Raw genomic sequence first — 24,651 nt, forward strand, 5'->3', positions numbered from 1 at the left:
CACAACCCCCCCCCCCCATTTTTGCACACAGGTTCAGGGTGTCACCAACAGTGAATCATCTAGAAACAAGATTTACACCACCAAGTGGCTAGCATCCGTAGAAATTAGGTATACTAACTTTGCAATCACACAGCCATACAGAAAGAGAATAACTCTTAAAATTATATTACAGTTTGACTAACATAATTTGACCACTGCAAACAGATTAAATTTTCCAAAAAAATCACAGCATAGAATAAATGTATTCTGCTACTAGATCTTCTGCAGCCAGACACACGACAGGGGTACAGGGGTACCTGCCCCCTGCAAAAATAGTATTTTGTGATTTGCATGCTCCAAATTTATGTTTTGGAGTATATGCATTTTATGGACAACTGGTGCTGCAATATTTCACAGCACTGATTTTTACATAATCTCAAACAGATGCATACAGAGAAACTAACCCATTAGATCCCCAGACTTCTCGCTCCATTTTCCTAAGATACCTGCAGAGAAAGGCGAGTCAGAGACTGTAGAGATCACCATGCAGAAAGGTTTAGGAAAGCTTTTTTACATGCTGCAACAATCTGTACCTCCCTATCCCAATGGCAGGATAGCATGGTTTAATGTCCACTGCTCTACAAGTTCTTCTAAACACTTCTACTCTTCTATGGCGCTTAGCAGAAGTAATGTATGCTGCTTGGCATGACTGCACTCTCCAGGCATTCGTATTGCAGCATCTGCAATTCCAGAACTTTCATCCAGATGGTGCTCCTGCAGTGGGACTGATACACCTCTGGCTAGATAAGCAGCCAGCTACTCTCAAGTATCCAAGCTGCTAATCAAACCAACATCACCTGGGGCTCAATCAGGACCTAAACAACTGTGAAGCACTGCTGGATCAGAAACACAAAATATATGAAAAAATCATCATAATGGAGAATATTAACAGATGTATTTCTTAATTGCAGCTAGTCTAAATTCTGCCTATAGGTGGGCTCCATTCTCAGTTATCACTTCTACCTGCAAACACAAGGATGGGTAACCATGGCCAATCCACAAAATTCTCACCTGCATTAAGAGAATGTGCAAACATAAATCTGCAGACTTCAACGTATTAAATAAAAAGCACAGCAAGTTGATGAAAAAGCTTACCTATCAGTTCTCCAATCATAAAAAGAAGATACAAAATGCCAGCAATAGAAAGTCTCTTTCTAACCTTCCTCTGCTTCTCATGTTCTTGTTTTTTATTACAGCCACTACAGAAATCTTGGCTGACATGTGAAACTTGTGCAGTGGGTCTTAATTGCTCCGAATCAGTATTCAAGCATACTTTAATGCGTCCTCCATTAATTCTCACAGTACTGGAATTACACACAGTATCGGCAGCAACATTTGTAAGTACATGCACACTGGACAACTCATCATCAATGATGTCATCAGAAAAATCAAAGGCAGTGGCATCATCAAGGTCCAGGGGATCCCTTCTCTTATTCATTAGCCATCTAAAAGCCTTCCAAGGACTACGTTTGGCCATGACAGTCGTATAATAAATTGCTACAACTTTTTTAAAGTTGGAAGTTTTTTCAGCCTAAACAGAGCACATTTCTTTTCTCAATTTGAACCAAGACTCCAGCAGGAAAAAGGTCTTGCATGATGGAAGTGATGTTATTTGAACTGCAAACGTGTTAGCTGAAAGTATTTACAGGCAGCACTGGTGGGTTCACCATTTGAGTCTCGTATCTAACAAACCCGGAGGAAACCTACAAGAGTGTGGGGGAGGAAAAAAAAAAAAAAAAAACAGATTTAATTATCAGAAATGCAATACAATCAACGGGGGGGTGCACAGCAAGGCAATATGGATATGATACAAGGAAACAAAACACAGTTGATTACATTGTCTAAACTTTGTTTTTGAGAAGGTCCCTAATCCCATCTACTCCCTTTAATGCGTCTGAGGAAAACATCACTTTACTGCGACAATGACACTGAAACAATGCATTTCAGTATACTTACAAAAGTGACTGAATTACTACCTGGCAATATAAGCATATTTACATAAATAAACACAGACAGACGCACAAAAATCCTCAAAGCCAAACTAATTAACATGCAGTATGCAAACTTTTTCTAAAGTAAATCACAAAGACTACAGTTTTTCAGTAAAGGAAAGAAAGGGAAAAAACACAGACCACAAAATGTTAATTCTTATGAAAGTGTATCACATGCATGTGCAAAAGATTGACCTGCATCAGTTTCAAAGCAGCAACAACTTTTGTAAGCATAAGGAAACATGGATGTTAGAACCATCTTGAAAACACCAAAAAGTGCGCAAGTTAAATATCTGTATAAATGCACAATTCAAGAGATTGCCAAAAAGTTATAGAATCATCATCTGATGTGACAGAAGTGCTGGACAAACTAGAGCACCTTTTCGCCTTTATTTTCATAGGTTCATAGGTTCATAGGTTCATACTAGGCTATCTGCCCGAGGGCATTTATAAGCCTAGCCCATTGTTTTGTGGCTTACGCCACCCCTTTAGTATGGGGAACTATACCCATTATTTTGCTGTGCCTCTGTCGAGCAGTGACACTGAGGTAATTCCTGGGGTATATCTGCGATCTCCCATCCATTGGTCAAGATTTCTCTTGAACAAGGCCAGCGAGGTGCTCTGCCTCACATGTACCGGGATTTTGTTCCACAGCATAGGGAGTCTTTGGGTGATGAATCTATCCCTCCAGCACGTCCTATTAATAGCCGTGTCGAGGTTTAAGTCTCCGCCCTTGTGGCTCTGATGGATCTAGATTTTTGAGGTGAAGCATATTCATCAAATCTGGGTTTGACATGGCCTTGTATGTTAGGCAAAGGTCACCTCTGAGCAAGCGGTGCGACTGAATAGAGCTGGAGTTCTTTCAGTCGGGCAGCATAGGACAGATTTTTGAGACCCTTTATCCTTTTGGTGAGGAACTTTTGTGGCCTCTCCAGCTGCTGCAAGTGTCGGGTCAGATACATTCCGAATGGGGCATTGTACTCAATCATTGGTCTGATGAGTGATGAGTAAAGGGAGACTATGACCTCCCTTGATCTAGATGAGAATCCCTTCATGATAAGGTGGGCAATGTAGAAGGACTTCCTAACTACTTTAGCTACATGGGTGTCGAATGACAGACTACTATCAACCTGGGTCCCCAGGTCCCTGATAACTTCTTCTGTGCTCAGTGGATTGCCACCTATTTGGTAGCTAGGGGTAACCTTGTTTTTCCCGAAGGGTATGACTATGCATTTTTGGCATTTAACTTTAGGCCGTGGCTCTGGCACCAGTTATCCGTTTCTGTGAGACCCTTCTGAAGGATATCTGTGTCAGATGTGTTTTCTACTATGGCCCAGTTTGCAGTCATCTGCAAACTTTGTCAGCCATAACCCTCCTGTGTTTGCTTGTACTTGGAAAAGTAGATGCCAAACAAGAGTGGGCCCAGGACTGAGCCCTGTGGGACACCACTTGTGACAGGCTTTGAGTCTGACATGGCGCCAGCAACTCTGACCCTGTGGGTTGTGTCACTCAGCCAGTTTGCAACCCATCTTGTGATGTATGGGTTAACATTTAAGCTGATGAGTTTTTCAATGATACCCGAGTGGGGTATTGTATCGAAGGCCTTAGCCAGATCGAGGTAGGCTGTATGGACTGCCTTTCCTCATCAATGGCTTTGGTGACTGTTTGAAAAAGTCAACCAAGTTTAAAAGGCATGATCTGCCTTTGACAAAGCCAAACTGGGTTGGATCCAAAGTCTGCAAATTCCCTATGTCTTTATTTATGAGGTCCATTATGATCCTCTCCATGGCTTTGCAGATAAGGCTTGTCAAGCTAATGGGCCGGTAATTTCCAGGGTCTGTGGAGGCACCGCCTTTGTGAAGTGGGACCACAGTTGCAGTGCGCCACTCCCTGGGTACATATCCAGAGGTAAGACTTTGATTAAACAGCTGTCCTAGCTGTGGGTTTAATTCCTCATTGAGTTCGTGGAGCACACAGCCGGGGACACCATCGGGTCCCATGGATGCTGTGTTTTTTGCTTTGGAGAGAGCAGTTCTCACTTGGGCACTGGAGATGTTTGGGGGGCTGCACTCATTTGGTATAGATATCTCTCCTTTTGGGGGGGAGAAGTTTGCACTGAACCTGTCAGCCAGTATGTTGGCAATGTCTGTAGGATCAGTAATCTTCACATCATTTTGAACTAGTTCTGAGCATATCTGGGAGTTTCCTCCTAGGTTTCTAACATAGCTAAAGAAGGCCTTATGATTGTCTTGAGTCTTTAGCTATTTTCCTCTCAAAATTTGCTTTGGATGATTTTATGAGAGCTCTTAGTTTTTTACTTATAGTGATCAAGGGTGTCTTACCTTTTAAGGATTTTGCTCTATCTTGTAGTAGCTTCCTCCTTTTGTTGTAGAGTTTGTTTATGGCTGGGGTCCACCAGACTGGACGCTTGCCTTTGGTACAAAGAGTCTTTGTTTTGCTTGGGATTGCCTTATCCATGCAGTCCTGCAGGTGCTGGTAGAAGGCGTTTGTAAGTGATTCAGCGGCTTGAGTATTGTTTTCCCGGCTCGGGGCCTGAAAGGAGACCACACTAGTCTTTAGAAGTGTGAAGTCGGCTTTTAAGAAGTTCTTTACTGTGGTCTTTTTTATTTCAGGTGGGGGTGGGATGAGGACCTCCAGCGAGATTAGTTTGTGATCTGATCTCACCAGTGAGGGGTATACTTCGGTGTTGAACATTGTGCTCCCATGTTCGTGATGATGAGATCAAGTATGTTATCTCCTCTTGTGGGGATGGTGACTAGTTGTTCCATGGCATTTGAGTTTATGAATTCCAGGAACTTTTGGGCTAGGGTGTTTGGGCTTGAGTAGTGTTCCCAGTCTATATTAGGGTAATTGAAGTCACCTAGTATGATGGTGTTTGGTGATACATTTATCCCTCTAGTGTTTTCAGGAAGGCCATGTGAGTTTCCTGAGTTTGTGAGGGTGGCCTGTAACATGCTACAATTTGCAGAGCAGTCTTGCCTATGGTCAATTGCACCTGGATGGTCTCCGATGCATCGTGCGTTGCCACCAGTCTTGAGGTGTGGGTGTCCTTGATGAATATGGATACCCTCCTTTCTTGGTATTGTCCGGATTTTGGGGCGGAACGCATGATATGAGGTAAAACCTGATAGCTGGGGTGCTCTCAGGGGCCTTGAGCCAGGTTTCTGTCACAGCACAGACATCGATGTTCTCCATACTGAGAAGGGCCTCGAGTGCGTGCATTTTGAGATTTAGACTTCTGGCATTGAGCAGCATTACCCTTAGTTTTTTCCTTTTTGTGTTCTATGGTGGTAGGTTTAGAATTTGAGCCTTGCCTAAAAAGGCACTATGGGGTGGCAAGAGCCTTTGCCAATATCCGGAATCCCAGGGTGACAGGTGCAAGCCGTCCCTTGCGAAGCAGCGTGGCTTGTCCAGCATGTCATCCCAGGCAGACAGATACTGGATCCCCTTTGAATGACACCAGTGTTTAAGCCAATTGTTAAAGCTGATCATCTTATCTCTGTATTGTGGCATCATTCTTGGTGAAGGTAGGATACTGCTCAAGGTCAGGGTCATACCTGCCTGGGCTACATAATCAGAGAGCTCCTCAATGTCTCTTTTCATGTAGTCCAAGGAGGTGCGTCTCAGGTCATTTACACCAGCGTGGACAATGACTGAGTCATATTTGTACCTGCTGTTGAGAGACCTGAGTGCTTGCGTTATGTGGCGGATTCTAGCGCCCGACAGGCAGCTTACTGTGACCTTCTCCTTACTCAGTCTGGTGAGCGGGACATCAGTGTGTCTGACTATGGAGTCACCAATGACTAGTGTGTCTGGCATTGTGTTTGGCCTTAAGGGCTGTGACTGTTTGACACTCTGACTGTGAGGTCTATGTGTTGCGGGTGTTGTGTTCTGAGGTGGTGGTTGTTTGGGTGTCTGCTTTGGTGGCCTCTGCTGTTTTGGTAGATTTTTGATCAGAGCCTCAGAGCATGTCTTTGTGTGTTTATGTGTATGATTTGAGGTTGTAATGGTACTACGTGAGACTGGGTCTATAGTGTGTGTGGTAACCTTCTCCTCCTGACTGGTCTTGCCAGTCCTATGTTGAGAGAGCTCAGCCTCCAGTTTGGCCGTATAGTTGCATCTCTCGCATGTATTTGTGTTTTGTGGGAGGAGGAAAGGGTTGTCTGTGTACATGAGGCAATTGAAACATTGCCTCAATATTCCCAGGTTCACCAGCTGAGCAGGAGAGGACACTAGCAACTGATCCCTCGACATGCTAGAAGGGTAGACGAAAAACTTTAAAAAGATTCCGGGGACGTGGGTGACCGAGAAATGGGGTTGCCTTTTTGGGGTACTATCTATGACAAGAGTGCCGTATCAAGGTAATAAGTACTGTAGGAGCAAGTGCTAGGTTTAATAGATAGAGAATAGTCTACTTGGAGTCAAGTAGAGATGATCTTTTTAGTTATAGGATACGCTGATTTGATCAGTAGTATAGTTCGAGGAAGGTAGTTTTAAGGGAAAATTTGAAGAGTGAGTGGACTTTAGGTAGCCCGAATAGTTTAAACCTGCTTAACCGGCACTGCCCTAGTGTGCAACAGTGGCAGCTCCGCTCTAAATCGCGCTAACAGCGTTTAGCGTTTTATACCAGGGGCTGGAAAAAGCTAGAAACTGGCCCAAAACGACCAATAAACTACTAGTTACTGGCTGAAACCTCACAAAACTGGACAAAAGGCAGCTCAATGCTTCCCACTCCCACTGGTAAGCAAGGTAGCTTCCTTCCCCAAATAAGGCAAGGAAACAGTACACAGGAACTACAACCAAAGCCCAGGAATCAGCAACTCTGAAACTGGACTAAACTAGTAAAGCAGGAAAAACAAGAGATATTTTTTTTTTTTTTATTTTTTCACAAAACAGGCAGAAACAGGTACAGCAAACACTTATAAATGCTATGAATCAGCTACTACAGCTTACACAGAAGAATTTGCTACAAATACAGTCAAATAGTAACAAACAAGGATTCCAAGTGCAATATTAAGTTAAATGCAGTAAAAACAGCTTCAATGTAACAGAAAGGCAGGCGAAATACAGTTGCTAGGTATTCAGATGTGGAAAGCAACAAAAATATACTTAGTATCAAGAAAAGTCGCTTATTCAGCTCTCTGCAGCCTGGATTACTCTGCTGGCCCACGTGGAGTCTGTGCTGAGTAGGTACAAGCTGAAAGTTTTATACCAGGGGGCTGGAAAAAGCTAGAAACTGGCCCAAAACGACCAATAAACTACTAGTTACTGGCTAAAACCTCACAAAACTGGACAAAAGGCAGCTCAATGCTTCCCACTCCCACTGGTAAGCAAGGTAGCTTCCCTTCCCCCAAATAAGGCAAGGGGGAAGGGAAGCTGGAGGACTTGTGATAATAAAGGCAAAGACAAACGCACACACCACAAAAGACACACGTGGTTTTGAAGTCATTTAAATTAAGCTAATGAATTACGGTGCACATATTCTGTTTGATATCAATGCTGTTTTTTTCCTTCATCTTCTAGCCCTCGGAGACTTACCAGGTCCACAAATGGTCCCTGGGTGAAGCTGTCCAAAAATACCTTGGGTGGGGACACTTCCATCAGCAAAAAGATGCACTAGACAACCAAAACCCAGAAATAGTAACATACTACATTTCTGTCTGAAAAGGCTCAAGTCTCTCCAGATGTGAGAAGACAGTGAAGGGTGGCTTTGTAAAGGCTAGCAACTCCCCCATTCATACAAAGCCTTCCTGAATCCCTCCACAGATTAGTACTTAAACTACTTTTTCCTGGAAAAACATTCAACCACTACCCTGCCGCCCTTCAACAAAAGTCAAATTTGCAAACACTTAAAATAACTTTGTCCCAACTGCTACCTACACCTTCACCTACCTTTGCTACACTGTCTTTTCAATTCCACACCCTCTGTCCATCCTTTTACCATTCACTGTGTCCATACACACCTCTTTTTCACTTTCTCTCCAGCTCCTTAACTCCATAAATTAAAAGTATAACTATTTTACCATTTTGGCAGTCGTTCTTTACATAACCTCCATGACCTGCATCCACCCCTTCCTATAGAACCTCCAGAAATGAACGCACTGCTTCTAAACCAGCCACAAATGTGTTCTTTATGAGGGTAGGGCTACCACAAAAAAAAAAGTTACAAAAGGTATTCACATTAAAGAATCTTCAAGACATAGGTTCTAAACTCAGGACATTCCATACTGTTGTCACATTGCATTGGTACTTTCTTGGTAGAGTTTTCTTCAATCACTAGCCCAGACATGGACCAAGCTACTGCTCTGACCTCCAGTTCTTTGGAGACATCCCCCCTGACACAAGTCATCATAAAAAATCCTCCTTGAGATGTCTATAGCCTTTCATTAAGGAAATATATAAAACTGTTCAGGGAGACTGCTATTCGTAGACAGATACTCACAAGGAGACTGGAAGCAAGGCAGTGCCCTTTAGCCACTGCCCATGTCTTTGCATCATTATAAGAAAGGGGGAGAGAACAGTTTTATCCTTATTTGAAATGTTCTGGCTGCAAGACCAACAGAACAGAGACCCAGAAATAGAGACACTGTTGCAAGAAGAAACTTCGGAAGCTCCACGACGCAAGACAGGCAAACAAAATGAAGCAACACAACTAAAGTCAGAATCAGCTTATCATGCTTTATGAATGCATACATTGGGAACAAAGTCACAGCCTACCATCACTTTCATCCTACAAGATGTGGCAGAACAAAGCAATGGAGTTAGCTATAGCTCTGGGAATGGGTTTAAGCATACAGGGAAACACCCTTTTGGAAATTATTATATTAAAACAGAATGCAGTTAGCCAACCATTTAAACAGACCCTGCATGTGACCAGTATGCCTTCCATTCTTTAAATGAAGGACACAGAGAAGCCCATCCTCTCTCAAAACTGCCACACTATTAGAAGAGCATAAACAACTATGAACATCCAAACGAATGGGCAATGGTAATAAAACCAGAAGATGAATATACTGGTTTAATTTTGAGTCAGTAGCAATTTTAGGTGACGGCTGGATTAGTACATTAGGGTAAAAACCAAGAACGATGGCTCAACAGAGATTAACTAAACTTCCGAGAAACTTCTAGCAGAAGTAACTGCTACATGAAAATCTTTTTCCATGCTGGGTAAATACAACTCTGATGAATGGACTGAAAGCTTTAATCTCTCTGACATAAAATTGAGATTTCCATGGCAGAGTGGGATCTCTGAATGAAAGTCTTAAAAACATTCATATTTCCGCAGAAGTCAGTGGCTTATTTCTCTGCATCTTCAAGGAAACTGAAAAAGGGGAGAAAGCCATTGTACAGTAAAAGTGCAGTCTAAAGGTCTTACTACAAAGATACAACAGGTATTCACCAACTAGGGAATCCCATTCAATCTCGTTAATTAAAAGCCTCATCCCTTAACTAGTGCCTTCACATAACAATTCTCTGCTTATAACATTTTCTCTCTCTCTCCTTTTGTTTTCATCTGCTGTGTATGCATATAGAATGTAATTTTCACACTTGTGCTAATTTTAATATTCCATTTTTGTATGTGGTAAATGTAACATTTGTATAAAAATCTTGTTTTTCATTCAATGTCTTAATTAAATGCTATCAGAAATGTAAAGTATTACATATTCCTTTATACCCTATGGTCAGGACTGAAAATTGTCCATTAAGTTCAGAATTTACCAGAGTTAATAAAATTTAAATTCATCAGAATTAATCAAATTTAAAATAAGTTTTTTTTTTTTTTTTGGCTTTGTGCTTTTTCTGAGCCACTATTTTGCACGTGCACTTGTGTGTCTTCGTGGACATCCTGTAGAGGACAAGTACAAGAAAGCAATCACTGCATGTATGTGGAAGCGTGTGTGTGTGTGTGTGTGTGTGTTGGGCGACTGCGGTGCTACAACAATGAGTGGGCTTGTATGGAGAGCAGAAGTGTGGTCGGGTCTGACACCTTTGTGGATGATTCATAGACTTATTAATTAGCTGCTAATCTTGTGCGTCTGCCAACAGCTTTACCTAGTCTCTGAATCACACATTCTCGTCATATAGCTGACCAAACTGCATTAGCAAATTAGCTGAGTAGTGCTGGTGGTGAGAATCTCTCTGAATTCCATGAAGAGGTCATGGGCTGAAAGAGTTAAGACAAAAATGCTTAGCCACAGAAAGCAGAAAATAGAGATAGTTGTATCGTAAACAGTATCAAATAGCAGTGAGGTGCTAACAGAACCAATGCAGCTTTTCCTCCCTTACTGCTCTGTGAATAAACTTGGTGATCAGCAGAACCATGGGAAATTAATACACTAATCCTGGAGGTCAGGAAGCTGGCAGTACATCCCGAAAGTTGTTGTCTTTGCAAGTCAGGAAAGGAAAATATTTATTTTCTTTTGTTAACATGCAAGAGGGGTAGCACTCTGACCCATATGTGTTATTTTTCAGGTTCAGTCTGGGGTTACAAAACATAGATAAAATACAAAACACTTACACTGCTATGCACAACACTTGTACGACAATGAAAAGGAGAAAGAATGAGAAAAAGATAAAGGGAGATAGCAGGATTAGTGAGTGAAACAAGGAAAAGACAACAGCAACATTTAACAGGGAAAGAGAGTAGAGGGGGACAGGATGGCTTGTCATTGGTGGCACCTATTAGTTTTTGACAGAGAAATGGAGTCTGATTATAGTGATATCTCTGCTCTGAAAGCATTTACACTGGGCTGCTTTGAAAATGTGGTAATGAATTTAATACAAGGAGGGATGAATGCCCAAACTTTTAGGCCCATTATCCAACTAAGAGCAACGACAACCTGATGTTGTTAACAAATGACAATAAATAAATAAGTATGTGAAGTGACAGCCTTTTGGTTAAAGTATGAATTAATAGTTTTCTTTGATGAGATAGCGCAATAAGTGTGCAGATGCTGTTACAGATAAGAAAATGAACATTTACAACCGTGGACAGTACAAAGGTATCAACGTTCTGTCACATGCATGAAAATGCTAGACAGGGTGACTGTTATATGAATGCAAAGCATTAAAAAGTAAGATGCGAGACGGGCAGTTCGGATTCAGATAAGGATGCACCACAACTGGCCCAATGTTTGCAGCAAGGCAGATAGTGAACAAGAACCAGGGATGAGGAAAGAGTCTAACAAGGCATTCCTAGACTTGAAGAAAGCATATGACAAATTTCATAAGATGATTTGGGCAATCCCGTGAAGATTCAAAATCCTTAGTAGAATTAGTGCAAGCTACGCATAAGGAACCAATAACAAGTATGATCTGTGTTTGGACTCACAGACAGGTTCCCACTGGGAGTGAGTGCGCATCACAGTTCAGCTATGAGCAAACTGCTGTGCATACTGCTGATGGACTACATTAGCAAACGGGTTGAAGGAAACAGATCAACAAAGCTGTTGTACTTAATGTGGCACTACAAGCCATCTCTAACCAGGAAAGTCAGCAAATGATGGGAGAATGCAAATCTGATGAGACATGGAATGAAACTCAGTACAGGTAAGACAGTTATGACAGCAAATAGGAAAAACCTAAAAGAAGCTGAAAAGTGAGAAAGAAGGGAATTAGTGGAACAGGTAAACAGCTTCAAGTATTTGGGAAGGGTGGCTGACAAGAAGGAAAGTCTGAAAGAGGAGGTCACAGGTGCTGCAGCGAAATGACACAGTATCAGGGTAGTGTGGATACAGGATTGCTGAGGGGGGGAACCCTGAAGAAGGATGTCTCATCCTTGCCTGGAAACAGAGGACCTCATTTATTAAAGCTATGCAGAAACTTCCAACCTGCAGCATTTGCTGGCCTAAGGGCTATTTCTGCTGGGCCTGAAGCAGTGGCTGTCTATTTGACCATAATCCAAAGCTAGCTGTGCTGGGAACCAAAGAATGGCCTCAAAGGTATGTATGGAAATCTCTCAGAACAGAAAGGAATCAGCCTTCTGCTCTCATAACCACAGGTTGATAACTTTTCCCCAAACACCAAGCAGCAGCAGAATCTTGAAAGGAGAGTCTAGGAAATAAGTTCTAAAGTCCACAGTAAATGGGCATAAGTTGCAGACAAGATTGCCAGCAAATGGTTATTCAGGATCTAGTAGCATAACTCACTACATGGGCTACATTAGAGGCTTTGCACATTGCGGACAAGCCGATGGTTAATGCCATGGCCACATGAGCCTTAAGTTACTGCTTTTCTTTGGTATTAGACATGGCCTCAATAGTCACAGAGGCATCAAGAATATCCCTCTGGATATATGGCATCAGAGTTTAGCAATTTAGCATACCTATAATAAAACTGGAGAATATAAATATCTTCTCTCCACAGCAACTAAGACATTGAACTCCCTTATCTGGAAGCCAGATCACTTCAGCCTAAAGTCCAGTGCTCCCTCATAGTACCAGTGCAGACAATGGAATCTCAATCTATAAAGTGAAAATGTTCAGCCTTTCTTGCAACAGAGATAACGTATTAGTATTCACCCATTTACAACAATTTACAACAGACAATGTCCTTAAAATTGTTCACAAGTGTTGGAATGTACTCTTTCATCAGCCAGATAAATGGGTGAACTGTTTCAAGACTTTGTTCAGGAATGAGTCACATGACAGTATGTTACTTAGAAAAGTTACTGTCGCTACAAAAAAAATCAACGGTAGAGATAAGTAGGTATAGTACAGCACAATACTTCAAAGCATAAGATACAATTCTCATAAACTGTGGAACTAATACAATGACTGAGGGTGAAGTGCCAACATACATATTTACAATTACTGTGATAATGTTGCAGCGATCCAAGAAGTCAGAAAGGGGGTTGGGAGTGTAACAAATCAGAAGTGCATGCAGCAATGACTACAAATGTTTACAGCAGTGACACACTGTGGGAATTTCACCAAGTGTTCATCAAAATACAGTATAAACAACTGTCACTCTAAAGTACATACAGCCTTGTTCTGGTAAGTAGAGAAAATAATTGTTGATTTAATTTTAATTCTAAGTGCTACGGGTGGATGTTATCTTAAATGCAAAAGTTTAAAATGTTAAGGTAGCAAACAGCAAAGCGGATCTCATAGTAACAGTAATATCAACTGGCATCAGAGACATAAAACATGCTGATGGTGTTATAGAATATTCAGTTTTTTGAAATTACAGTTTTTAGTTGCTGATGTTTTCACAACAGCTTAGGTTACAAATTTCTGAAGCACATTTTCAGTAAGGTAATGTCTCCGATAGCTTCTGGGTGCCATGTAAAGTTGAGACAAGAGTTTAAAAGGACATCTAAAAACTCAAGAGGAAGATTCAGCAGCTGTAAGTGCTGCTAAAGGATCTGCTGAAATTAGAAAAGTTGCTTTACCTAATCACTGGGCTGTATGTATCAAAGAGGACAGCCTTTGTTTTCTGTGTGTCAACAGTGAGACCATCGTTAGTTATCTATTTACAAACTATGCTCAAATCATTCTGTGGTAGTTTTAAAATCCTACTGGAGAGATTTTCCTGTTCTATGTATAATTAAGAAACTTGTGTAAAGTATTTGGTGGATACTGTAGAAATCTATGGGTAAAGAATTAGCAGGAAGAAATGTGTAGGACTTAGGCTGGAAACACTATCAAAACCAACTATACCAAACAAAAATGAACAGTTACAGATGACCTGCTTGAACAGTAATTTGTGAACCACTATAAAAGGAACCATAAAAAAAATATATATATATATATATATATATATATATATATATATATATATATATATATATATATATATATTATATATAATCTGACAACAGCATGGATAGCTTAGCAGAACCTGTTTTAGATATGCAAATATGGTCCCAAGAGGAGCTTCTGTATTACTAAAGATCCACTTTATTGCTGACTGCTGTACAGATAGCTGATTAAAGATATGTAGTTATTTACTGATTATTACATTTTTAATCAACAGTGGGAATTGCCAAGCACAGCAGAACATTAATGTAGTCCAAGAGCTGCTTATGCACTAGTCTATTTCTGCCAGATAGGCTACTTTGGATACAAATCAATAAATCCATGAGTTTGGAGGGGTGTTGACTTCATTAACGATGGTATGGTATCAGTATTCCAAATAGTATGGTATCAGTATTCCAAATATTGAAAAAAGAAGCTTGTTGTTAAGCATAACTTTAATAAGCATGCTACTGCATAAATAATAAATGTAAGCTCTTAAAAAGCAGTGGTAAAGATTACTTTCTATGGTTAATGTGTTGTCAGACAGCTTTGATAAAAGTTTAGCATTAGCAGATTTTGAAATACGTTTGAAGAAAGAAAAAAAAAAAATCACACTGGTTGGGCAAGGTGGCTTAAGATGGCTAGTTGCCTCTTTTCTAGGGCATCATTCCCATAAAATTTTCTGGAAGTTGTACAGTTCTCATTGATACTCAAACTAAAACACATTCCATGTCAGACACTGAAGCTCTTTCACAGTTTTGTTTCACATAACTAAAACAAAGTAGTTCAAAATTTACTTGTTATCAGTTACCCACGGCTTTTATTCCCGCTTTTGATTATTTTTTTAAATTAATTAGGAACAACCACTCGCCGCATACCCCAGGTACTTATAAATAAATCTACACGCTTATCTTTAAAACCCAAATTTAAATATCAGCTTGTTTTACACTTTTAATAGTTTAAACAAAGAAATGGCCCACTGCCAGCAGTCTCCTTCCTCTGTATGTGGCTATTAATAATACACCACACAATTGAGTATAACGGCAATAATTCATAGATTTTGGTTTTCAGTGGGAGTAACAATGGAATTCTCTGCTTCCTGATCAAAGTCTCTGAATTGCCAGTAAATCCCACCACAGTCCATACTTTTGTTCCTTTGTTGGTGTTTTTCTTATTTGCAAAACCTGATAATAAATGTAAAGCATGCATGTGATGCTAAAGTACTAGTCAAAAAAAAAGGAGCAAAGTGAACCTGACATCTTAGACACCCTGCATGGCATGCACCTAAATTACACAGTCTCATGGATAGACCAATAGCTTCCAACTCATACCAAGTTTTGATTCTGTTGCAGAATTGTTTAGCATTCTCATACTGTTCACCCTCATAACCCCAACTTGCACCTTCAAAAATATACTGTGAAATAACAGTATGCCACCAATAAATTTAACATTTAACCAAGACTAATAAACAAAAATACACATGCACTGAAACCAAAATCCATTTTTTTTGCCTCTTATATATCCAAAAGAGCATAATATGCAATAACGTAAAAACAAAACTCATCCTATACTGTTCAGCGGAACGTATCCTCCAAACAGGCCGTAAAAGCAAACACAGAACGCAGCTCACAAAATTTCCACAATACGCTGCTTACTGAAACAAGTAAACCAAACCAAACAGCTTCTATATGCCGGTACCTTCGTATTCCTCCGTGAATCATTTTCTTGGTGCACATCCACAGATGTCAATCATTTATTTAAACCAGCAATGACCAAAGGAACCTGCAAAGTAATAGCAGTTACCAAACGGGCAATTCTGCACTACAGCACCGATTTTTAAGAAAAGCGTTTCAAAGCCCTTACTGTCATCGCCATTTCATTTTTCGATTATTAATTAACCGAGTCCCACTTGACAGATGAAACTGTCTTCAACAGCGAACCGGGAGAATTCCTGTCAAACAACTTCCTCAGTTCAAGATTAAATGAAGCAGACCCATGTTAATTTTTCTGTTACAGAGAATGTAAAACAGCAAGCAAGAGAGACATCGAGTTCACATAACTTCACTTAACCGCCTGTGGGGTTCCACTGTGGAAATAAATGCAGTATGTACAAGTACAGCATAATATACATATATCTGACAGTTTAAAGTCCAAACAACACCTTACTAAATAACCTGTGGCCCTCACTAAACACAAGCTTAAAGCCACATTAAGCTTCCAAAACATTACCACTCACCAACTTCTAACATTCTCATTCGCTATAAAAAAGTAATCCTAAAATGAAACAAGCACATTCCGAAACAGTTTAACTTACTACCATCACATGACTCCACTGGTATCCTGAAAGTAGTTTTAAGCAGTCACGTGATTTGTTATCCGCGCTTCGCTCTCTTTTGCTGCTACTGCTAGTATGTGTAGGTTCGTTGATGTATTTTTTTTTTTCATTTGTAATTTTTTTAACCGAGAGTATTCCTGTATCAGGCGGACCTACTTTCACTGGTATCCGACGGAGAATTATGTCAGTTAAAAAGGGAGTCGGTATAAAACAAGCTTAAAAGTTGAGAGAATGATATCCACTGAAAAAGGCATCCGTATATAAAGTAAACATAAAAGTTGACGCACAAACTAGTCCCATTCGTATGGACTGTCAACACAATATTTAGTTGGGTTTACCGTAGATAAAAATGAAGTAGAGCAAGTAATATAAAAAAAAAATCTTAAGAGCCTGTGAAGTACTGGCCCACGCCCAGTACCAAGTAAAGGCATTGTCATGACTAACAGGCTATTTAATGAAGTTCGTACTTAACTTTGTTTCTTCAGTCTGTCCTTAAACACATTTTTAAACATCTTAATTAATATAACATATTACATAGAGGCATGAGTACGCATTTATTTGATCGGAAAGAGGAGGACCCTCTCCAAGTGTTGGACTTTGGTAGCAGATGAGTCCTGTAATCAGTTAAAAAAAACTGTGCTTGGAGCCTGTATCACTTACCCTGACTTTGAGAAACTATTCATCATTTATACAAAAGCATTTGAAGTGGACTGGGAGACGTAGTTTCACAAAAAGCAGGCAGTGAAGAACACCGGGTCTGCTACCATAGTAGAAGACTGATAAGGGCAGAGAAGTACTCTGTCATTGATTATGAATGCCCCACTATTAAATAAGCACCGACTTTGCTACACTACTATTTTAAGGAAGTTGTTCTACTCTCTTCACTGACCATGCACCCCTGTCATGGCTAAACAAACAAAAGCATGTTGATAATAAATTGGGCTAGTGGGTTTTGTCTGGTACAAAGTCTGCCAATGCAGATGGATCATCCAGATTTTATAACTCGTCCTGAAAAGTACAGACGTGGGGGTACTATTCTTGGGGGGGGGGGGGAGTAATATGGTTTAGTGTGTGTTACATAATGAAAAAGGTGCAGTTTTGGTTTAGTGTGTGTTACATAATGAAAAAGGTGCAGTTTCTCTACTAGTTTTGATGTGATATAACTGTTTTTCTATCTGAGCTACCGAATATTAGGGCAGAGAAGAGCAGGTAACAGAAGACTGTATCTGAATGCCCCTGCTGAAAAGAATTAAAAAAAACGACTATAACCCACCAAGTCAGAGAAATTTGCTTATCAGTGCAGAGGGTGTACTTTTGTATAAAACATGATTACCTCTGAGCAAACTGAGAAATCTGCTAGAAGTAAGAACTCTTGGCCACTGCCAATTCATAGCCTTACCAAACACATGACCAAGGAATAACAAAAACGATACCTAAATGAAGGAATCCTTGGTATTGTACCAAAGACTGGTTTGAGCGTTTCAGCTGAGTAAGAAGCTATATTAAATGTAAGGCTTTTTGTGTTTTTCTGTTTACAAATATATTTTTAGTTTCATTTAAAGATTTATCACTGTAAAGAAAGTGCACTGAACATAAGACTTCTGCTTCCAGTGTGTTTTATCCATTATTCTCATTCTCTCTTTCTCTCCTTGTGTGTGTGTAAGTGTGTAAATGAATGTTTATACATATATATATTTTATATACACACACACCTGCATAAAATACACATACGTGGAAGCAATTCTTGAAGGCCAGTAGTTTGTAAGTTGGATAGTTAAACTTATGGACCTCTATCTGTTCATCAGCATTTATCTTATTGACTCTTTTGAGCATAAACCAACTGGCTGGCAATCAGCTCTAGACTACTCTACAAGGCAATTCCACTGCCACATGCTTCAACAATATGCAGTACACACAACACTGTCCACCACCGGCCATCTCTGCTATACATAAGTGTTCTCTGGGTCCTTTTTTGGAACCCATATATGCTCTCTCTAGGTCCTAGTTTGGACTTAGAAAAAGGGAGGAACCTCTGTATTAGTATGGATTTACAAAGTTGTAGGCCCTCTATCCCAAAACACAGAAACCTGGATAGTTTAGCCCTTCTTCCCATCTAACCATCTTCTTTCCATTATCCAGGGTTATTTTATATAGCCAGTATAGCCATTCCCATCTTCAGTTTTCCAGCATTACCATAATTAGAGTAATGAGACAACTGACATGGGCATAAACTGTCAGGTTTTGTGAAAGACAGTGCTGAAGAGATGGCAACTAGGCAAGAGCGAAGTGCTGGAGTTCAATTCAGCAGGCACCAGTGATATCATGGCTGCTGAAATGAATGTTTTTTTTGCCTGCAAATTCAGACCTTTTTTTCCTCAACTCTGGGTTGGGGGTGCCAGTCTGGAAATTGTCTGTGGATATCCTACAGAAGGGCCTCACTGAGACAGATGCCTGGTGTCAGAGCCATGGCTTCAAGCTCAATGCCAAAAAGTGCAGTGTCATCCCCTTTGGTAAAATCTCTGTCTCATGAACTACCACATAGGCAGCAATCTACTTAACACCGAATGCGTGATAAGAGACCTTGGAACCCAGGTGGACAGTAGTCTCTCCTTTGATAGTCACATCGCCACAGTAGTCAGGAAGTCCTTCTACGTGGCACACCTCATCATAAAAGGGTTCTCATCCAGGAAAAAAAAGGTAATTGTTCCCCTCTACTCAACACTCATTAGACCAATTATAGAGTCCAACGACCCTTTTGGAATGTACCTCACAAGACATCTGCAGCAGCTGGAAAGGCCACAGAAGTACCTCACAAAGAGGATTACTGGCCTCAAATGCCCTACACCGACCGCTTCAAAAAACTCCAGCTTTACTCCATAGCATATCACCTACTCCGAGGTGATTACTGCTTAACCCAGAGCTGTTGGACATGCTACACCTAAAGAAATCCCAATCCCTCCGAGCTACATGCTCTAGGGACCTAAACCTTGTCACCACAATAAACAGGATATGCTGGAGGGATAGATTCCTGTCCCAGAGACTTCCCATACTTTGGAACAGGCTACCCATCTATGTCAAGCAAAGTTCTTCATTAGCACTCTTCAAGAAAAATCTTGATGAGTGAATGGGAAATAGAAAATACACACCGGGGATCACTTCTGTGTTTCTGCTCAACGGTGGCACAGGAAAATAACTTTCTTGGGTGGTGTAAGCCAGGGAACCTTGTTGGCTAGGCTTACGTAGGCCCTTGGGCCAATAGCCTAGTACCTACCTATGAACAAATGTTCTCACTTCTACTCTGCTTCCAGTCAGAACCATACATCTTTGTCTAATAAGGAATTGCAGTGCTACTATAAGTCTTGTATTCTGCTCTTAAATCCCTGGTGGGTACTTGCATGTATTATATGCTTTACATGCACCATGAGGTTCCTCAGAATGACCTTTCCCAATATGCAACTTTCAACAACCATATCAGTACATGTTTTGAGTCCAAGGATCACTGCTGCAGTAATATTTATAAAGCATGAGTATAAGCCACAGGCAAACATCAAGGCAACCTGCCAGACTCCCAAGATTTTGGACATCCCCCAGTGGGTTGGTCTTTTCTTCATACCAAAGATATTATGCTCTTGGTGATTAGAAAAGGAACAACATCCCATGGCATCATTGGTCCTTTTTGGGGAGATGCAAGACAGGCTAGTAATGCCAAGTGTAAATATGTTGTGTGTCCATAAATGGGTCAAACCTGGTCACTCTGGTCTAAATAGTAACCCTTTAATATGTACTTCTTAATGTTTTACAAGGATCTGGAGAAGACATATGCATAACTGTTCCCCTGACACCCTGCATAGATGTTATTAGGCTGTAGAATTTTACAGGATGTTGTTTTTTTTTTTTTGGTGGGTAAAAGGTGAGAGGGAGTTCCACTGGCAGCAAATATCTCTGAACTCAAACTTTTACTGAAGTGGAAAGTAATAGCAGCAATCACTGAACCCACATTTTTACTGATGTGGGAAGTAACAGCTGCATGATGTTCATCATAGGGATCACTAATGTAATACTCTTCTTAAAGCATGGGAAGAGTGCTAAAGTAGTGTTAGTTTTTATACCAATCCAAGGACGGTTGAGATGGAAGACCTCCCCATAAAAAAAAAAAAACTGTGATTCTTGCCCTGCATATGAAGTATACATCTAGTATACAATGTTTAGAAAAGGTGTGGATTGAAGTCCAGGTAACTGCCTCTCATATGCCATAAGCAGAAACATTCCTGGAAAAAAAAAGAGCAGAAGAAACCGTTGCCTTATACCTTAAGCATTTCCCATGGTAGCTAAAGTAAAACACAATGAAATTAGCTTAGCTATATTGATAAACAAAAGTTAACATAAAAACATATCTTCAAGAACCATGCCTGTCCACTTCAGCCATTGTGGGACTAATTGACGTAAGCACTAATCAGCTCAGCACCTAAAACTTCCCAACCTCTAAATATTTCCTCTCATACAATGGTGCGTGCCTCCTCCTCTTCAAATCTGAGTGTGGCCCTGTACAACTAGTACAGATACACAATGTGAAATACAATCAATTCCTTAATATCCTTCCAGGCCTTATTTTCCACAGACACAGATCTTGAAGATCTATTGTTATGGGAAGTGCAACATTTTGTACCTTACGTGATCCAGCCAGTAGGATAGAGTCCTGAGCTCTTCCTTTTGGGTGGTATCATGGCAAAACACACCTGATTGTGGATCCAAATGCTGACACAGGGCATGTGCCAATGGCATGAGGGATAAAGCTCTGATGACGGGCGAGGTGACCTGAGTTTGAATAATGTAGTGGGTGCTTGATAGCACAGGTAGGTAGGACGGTATGCACATACAGGTGGGAAGGCTCACACTCAGGAGCACAACCACAAAATGATTTCCTTGGTGACTAGGAAAACAACCATGTGGTTCCTCCTGTGGGTGGGCAAGGCTGTCATGTTGAAATCAATCCCTTGCAGAAGTAAAGGGTGGTGCAGTGCTGACACTTATATGTTATCAAAGGGCAGTAGCATGGGAGTAGGGCTAAATAAAAAAATGCCAAATCAACTCTGATGGCTACCTAAATAATGCCTCCTCCCAGCCAACTCTTGCCCCTAGTGATTGGCGAAAGAGTGTGCTGATTGGCTAAGAAGGAACTGATGATCAGAAGGGTGCAGGGACAAACTGAACAAAAAAAAATCAGAAAACTTACACCTGTAGATTGGATCTATATTAGTGTATCGAATGGACTAAATAGCAAAAGCTATTTAGTCGATCCGATACTGTCAAAATGGCAAAATAGCGAAAACACGGAACATTAAATTTTTTCCCAGGGAAAAAATTTGGTGGGCTGTCTTCGGGACTTTGCCATTTCCTCCACTATGGTGCGATCTCGGAGTTGGTGTATTTAAGTGGGGGGGGGCAAAGCCCCCCACTTATCTTTGTGTTTGTTTTTTTTTGCGAAGCAGCAAATTATTTCCCTGGGAAAAAAATTCACTGTTCCGTATGTTCGATATTTTGTGGTTTAGACATTATCGGTACGATAAAATAGCGTTTGCTATTTTCATCGTAAGATAAGGTAATCTAGACGCCTGTAGATTATATCCAGTTTATAGTGTCTTACAAAATACAGAGAAACAAAACTCTGGAGGCATTTTAGGGGAAAGCATGAGAAAAGCCACAATTCTGGCAGAATGTGCCTTGGGTTTGGCAGGTAAATCTTAGTTGTACTTGGAGGGAAGAGGGTAAGAAGGAGTTCCTACAGCAATATGTAATACAGTCAGAAAGCCACAATGTGCCTTTTCTAAACTGCATTAGGTACAAATTGCCTAAAATTATGCACAACTCCCTGTGCATGTCTAAACAATGTAACAGATACTTTCCCCAATGTTGGAGTAATGTAGGTAAAAGACAGGCAGATTTATGGCTTGATTTAAATTTAATGTTGTTGTTTGTCTTTTCAGCTTTTCCTGGTTAGGGGTCGCCACAGCGGAACTCTGGTCCGCTAATGATTGGCAATAGATCTTTTTATGGTGCCGAGTTGCCAGCCCGACGCCCAACCTTCAGCGAAGGCATGCCCACTCACGCATGTCTTTTGGAGGCCACTCAACTGCGGGGAGGACATGCAGACTCCACACAGAAGTCACTCCAGCCATGAATCGAACAGGAGAGCCTCTTGCTGTGTGGCAACAACGCTACCGCTGTACCACCGTGGCTGTCTGCTTGATTTAAATTTAATCCCATTGCTATATATTGGCATGAAAGATGGTTTAGTCACCAAGGAGACTCAGTTTAAGAGTAAAAGTCTGCAAATCTGAAACTTGCCTTTCTGAAGTGGTATCTACCAAGAATATTTTCCAAGTTAAGAATTTAAGGTGTGCCTTAGAACCTGATTCAAAGGGAGAAAACATTAGCTTTTCAAGCATAAACAGACTGCAAAGGGGGACAGGTTCTAAACTTGGGAATTTAAATAAAAAGTTACTCTTAATAAAGACATTATTCACCTTAAGGGAGGCTAATGAGCAATTATTTAGACCTTGGTGAGCTTCAGAGATAGCTACTAAATTACCTTCAAAGAACAGCTCAGACCAGAATAAAAAAAATGTTTGATAAGTAGTCCAATATAGCTGGAAATGAAACCATGAAAGAATTTAATTCTTAAGAAGTAGACTAAATGGCAAACCTAGCCTCACTCTATCAGGTCAACTTAGTTCATAGCTAAGTACTAGGCTAGTTCCCCTTGAGAGCCATTTTAAGCCTAGCCAATTTCCCTTTTGGGACTTGAATTAATCCATCCTATTCAGTGTCAGACTGGCCTTACCCATCCCATGGCCGATTATTATATATTATCCCTCTTGAGAATAACTAGGATCATACCATAGATAATTTGTGGGGACCCATGCATGGGATAAAGCATTAAGATCTGTCCCCTGTCCATTAATAGTACATGAGGTAGTTCAAGGGTAAACTTTCTGTTACCCACCCGTAGACCCAAGCTGTGCTTGAATATATGGACAAGGATGTGCTTTGTTTTATGTGGATGGGGACTCTGTTCCAGGGCAGTGGTATCCTCTGCATGATACACCTGTCTCTCTAAACCATGTTGTTGATGTTACAGGAGAGGCTTGGATCCCTATTAGGATAGTATCAGATGTCTGGGAAGAAGTAAGACTCTGGACCACCATTTCTGGTTAAGAAGGGACCATTTCTGGTTAAGAAGGGTCTCTGGTCACTACTGGAAGTGAAGTAACCATGTGGTAACCAAAAGAATAGAAGGGCTAGGTAAGGCTTCCCAGATAGATGGATCAGGAGGCTCCTGAATGGTCCCAGATAGATGGATCAGGAGAATCCTGAATGGTCCCAGACAGATAGATCAGGAGGTTCCTGAATGGTCCCAGATAGGTGGATCAAGACGTTCCTGAATAGTTTCATTTACAGTGATTTCTCCAGAAGGTGAAGCCAGAGCAAGGGAAACAAAATTTGTCAAGGCCACAATGGTACTTTGAGAATGACCTTGGCCTTGTTTTCCTTGGCTTGGGTAATGTAGGTCTGGAGAACATTTCTATGCTCTAGCATCCCTGGCAGCCTAACTCTATGGGGAGACTAGACAGAAAAAGCTGCTGCACTTGGTGCTTGTCAGGGAAGCAAATAGTTTACAGCAATATGTATCCCAGAGGTGGAAGAGCATTCTTGCCACTGAATGACTTAGAGACCACATGTGACATCAGCAGGCTGTGGCTGAGCCTGTCCACTAATAAATTGGCATGTCAAGGAATCTGAGTTGCTATGAGAAAGTACCAATGCAGCTTAGCCAGTTCCCAAGGTCTTATGGCTTTGTTAACAGAGGAGGTTGTAATATGTTCTGCCTTGCTTGTTGATATACCATACCAATGCCATACTTCCAGAATGAATGTCTACTGCACCTGGAGGAAAGAAGTTCTGTAAGGCCTGCAAAGTGAGGAGGGTCACTGTTATCTCCAGGATACTTATATTCAAGTAGGCATTTGCCTGTGACCAAGTCTCTTAGACTGTCTCAGATGAAGTTTTGCCAATATCTGGTGAGCTGCCACAGTGAATATGCACTTGATAAACAGCATGAGGGTTGACATGATCCCAAAATTGGTACTGACTGCTGACCCAGAACTGTAGAAATTCTTGGATTCTTGGTGGTCTTTGTGTTAAGTTAGACATCCTGGAAGCTCAACAGCACATCTAGTCTCCTTTCAAAAGACAGAAGAATGTACTGCACTGTGGCCATCTGGAACTTGTCTTTTGGTACAAACTGGTTTAGGCTGCTTAACTCCAGAACCAGCCAGAGGTCTTGTACCTTCTTTGGAACCAAAAACTAGAAATAATATCCAGACCCTTTCTGGTCTGACGGAACCTCCTGGATTGCTCTTTTTCTAAACAAGTTGAGAATATCTTGGCCACACCCTTCTGCCTGGGTGGCAAGTCTGGAGGGGAAAGGGAGTGACAGAGGCTTAGGCAGGAAACAGAGTGTGTAGCC

At 40.9% G+C, this 24,651-nt stretch overlaps 1 protein-coding gene across 5 annotated transcripts in view; it reads right to left on the bottom strand.

The window, feature by feature from the left end:
- Positions 1–16,847, bottom strand: part of SLC30A4 (solute carrier family 30 member 4) — a 583,377-nt gene extending 566,530 nt beyond the window's left edge. The window contains exons 1-2 of one of the 5 annotated variants that reach the window (XM_044077632.1): positions 16,785–16,847; positions 1,135–1,742 (exon numbers count right to left, since the gene is read on the bottom strand). In XM_044077632.1, coding sequence (XP_043933567.1) covers positions 1,135–1,516 — 382 coding nt within the window. In that variant the 5' untranslated portion in view covers positions 1,517–1,742; positions 16,785–16,847. The other 4 variants (XM_044077630.1, XM_044077629.1, XM_044077631.1 and 1 more) reach the window with 4 other exon arrangements.
- Between the last annotated feature and the right edge of the window lie 7,804 nt (positions 16,848–24,651).

This window comes from Protopterus annectens, chromosome 7.part0 (assembly GCF_019279795.1).
Source record: "Protopterus annectens isolate FY-2018-M chromosome 7.part0, PAN1.0, whole genome shotgun sequence".
Taxonomy (NCBI): domain Eukaryota; kingdom Metazoa; phylum Chordata; order Ceratodontiformes; family Protopteridae; genus Protopterus; species Protopterus annectens.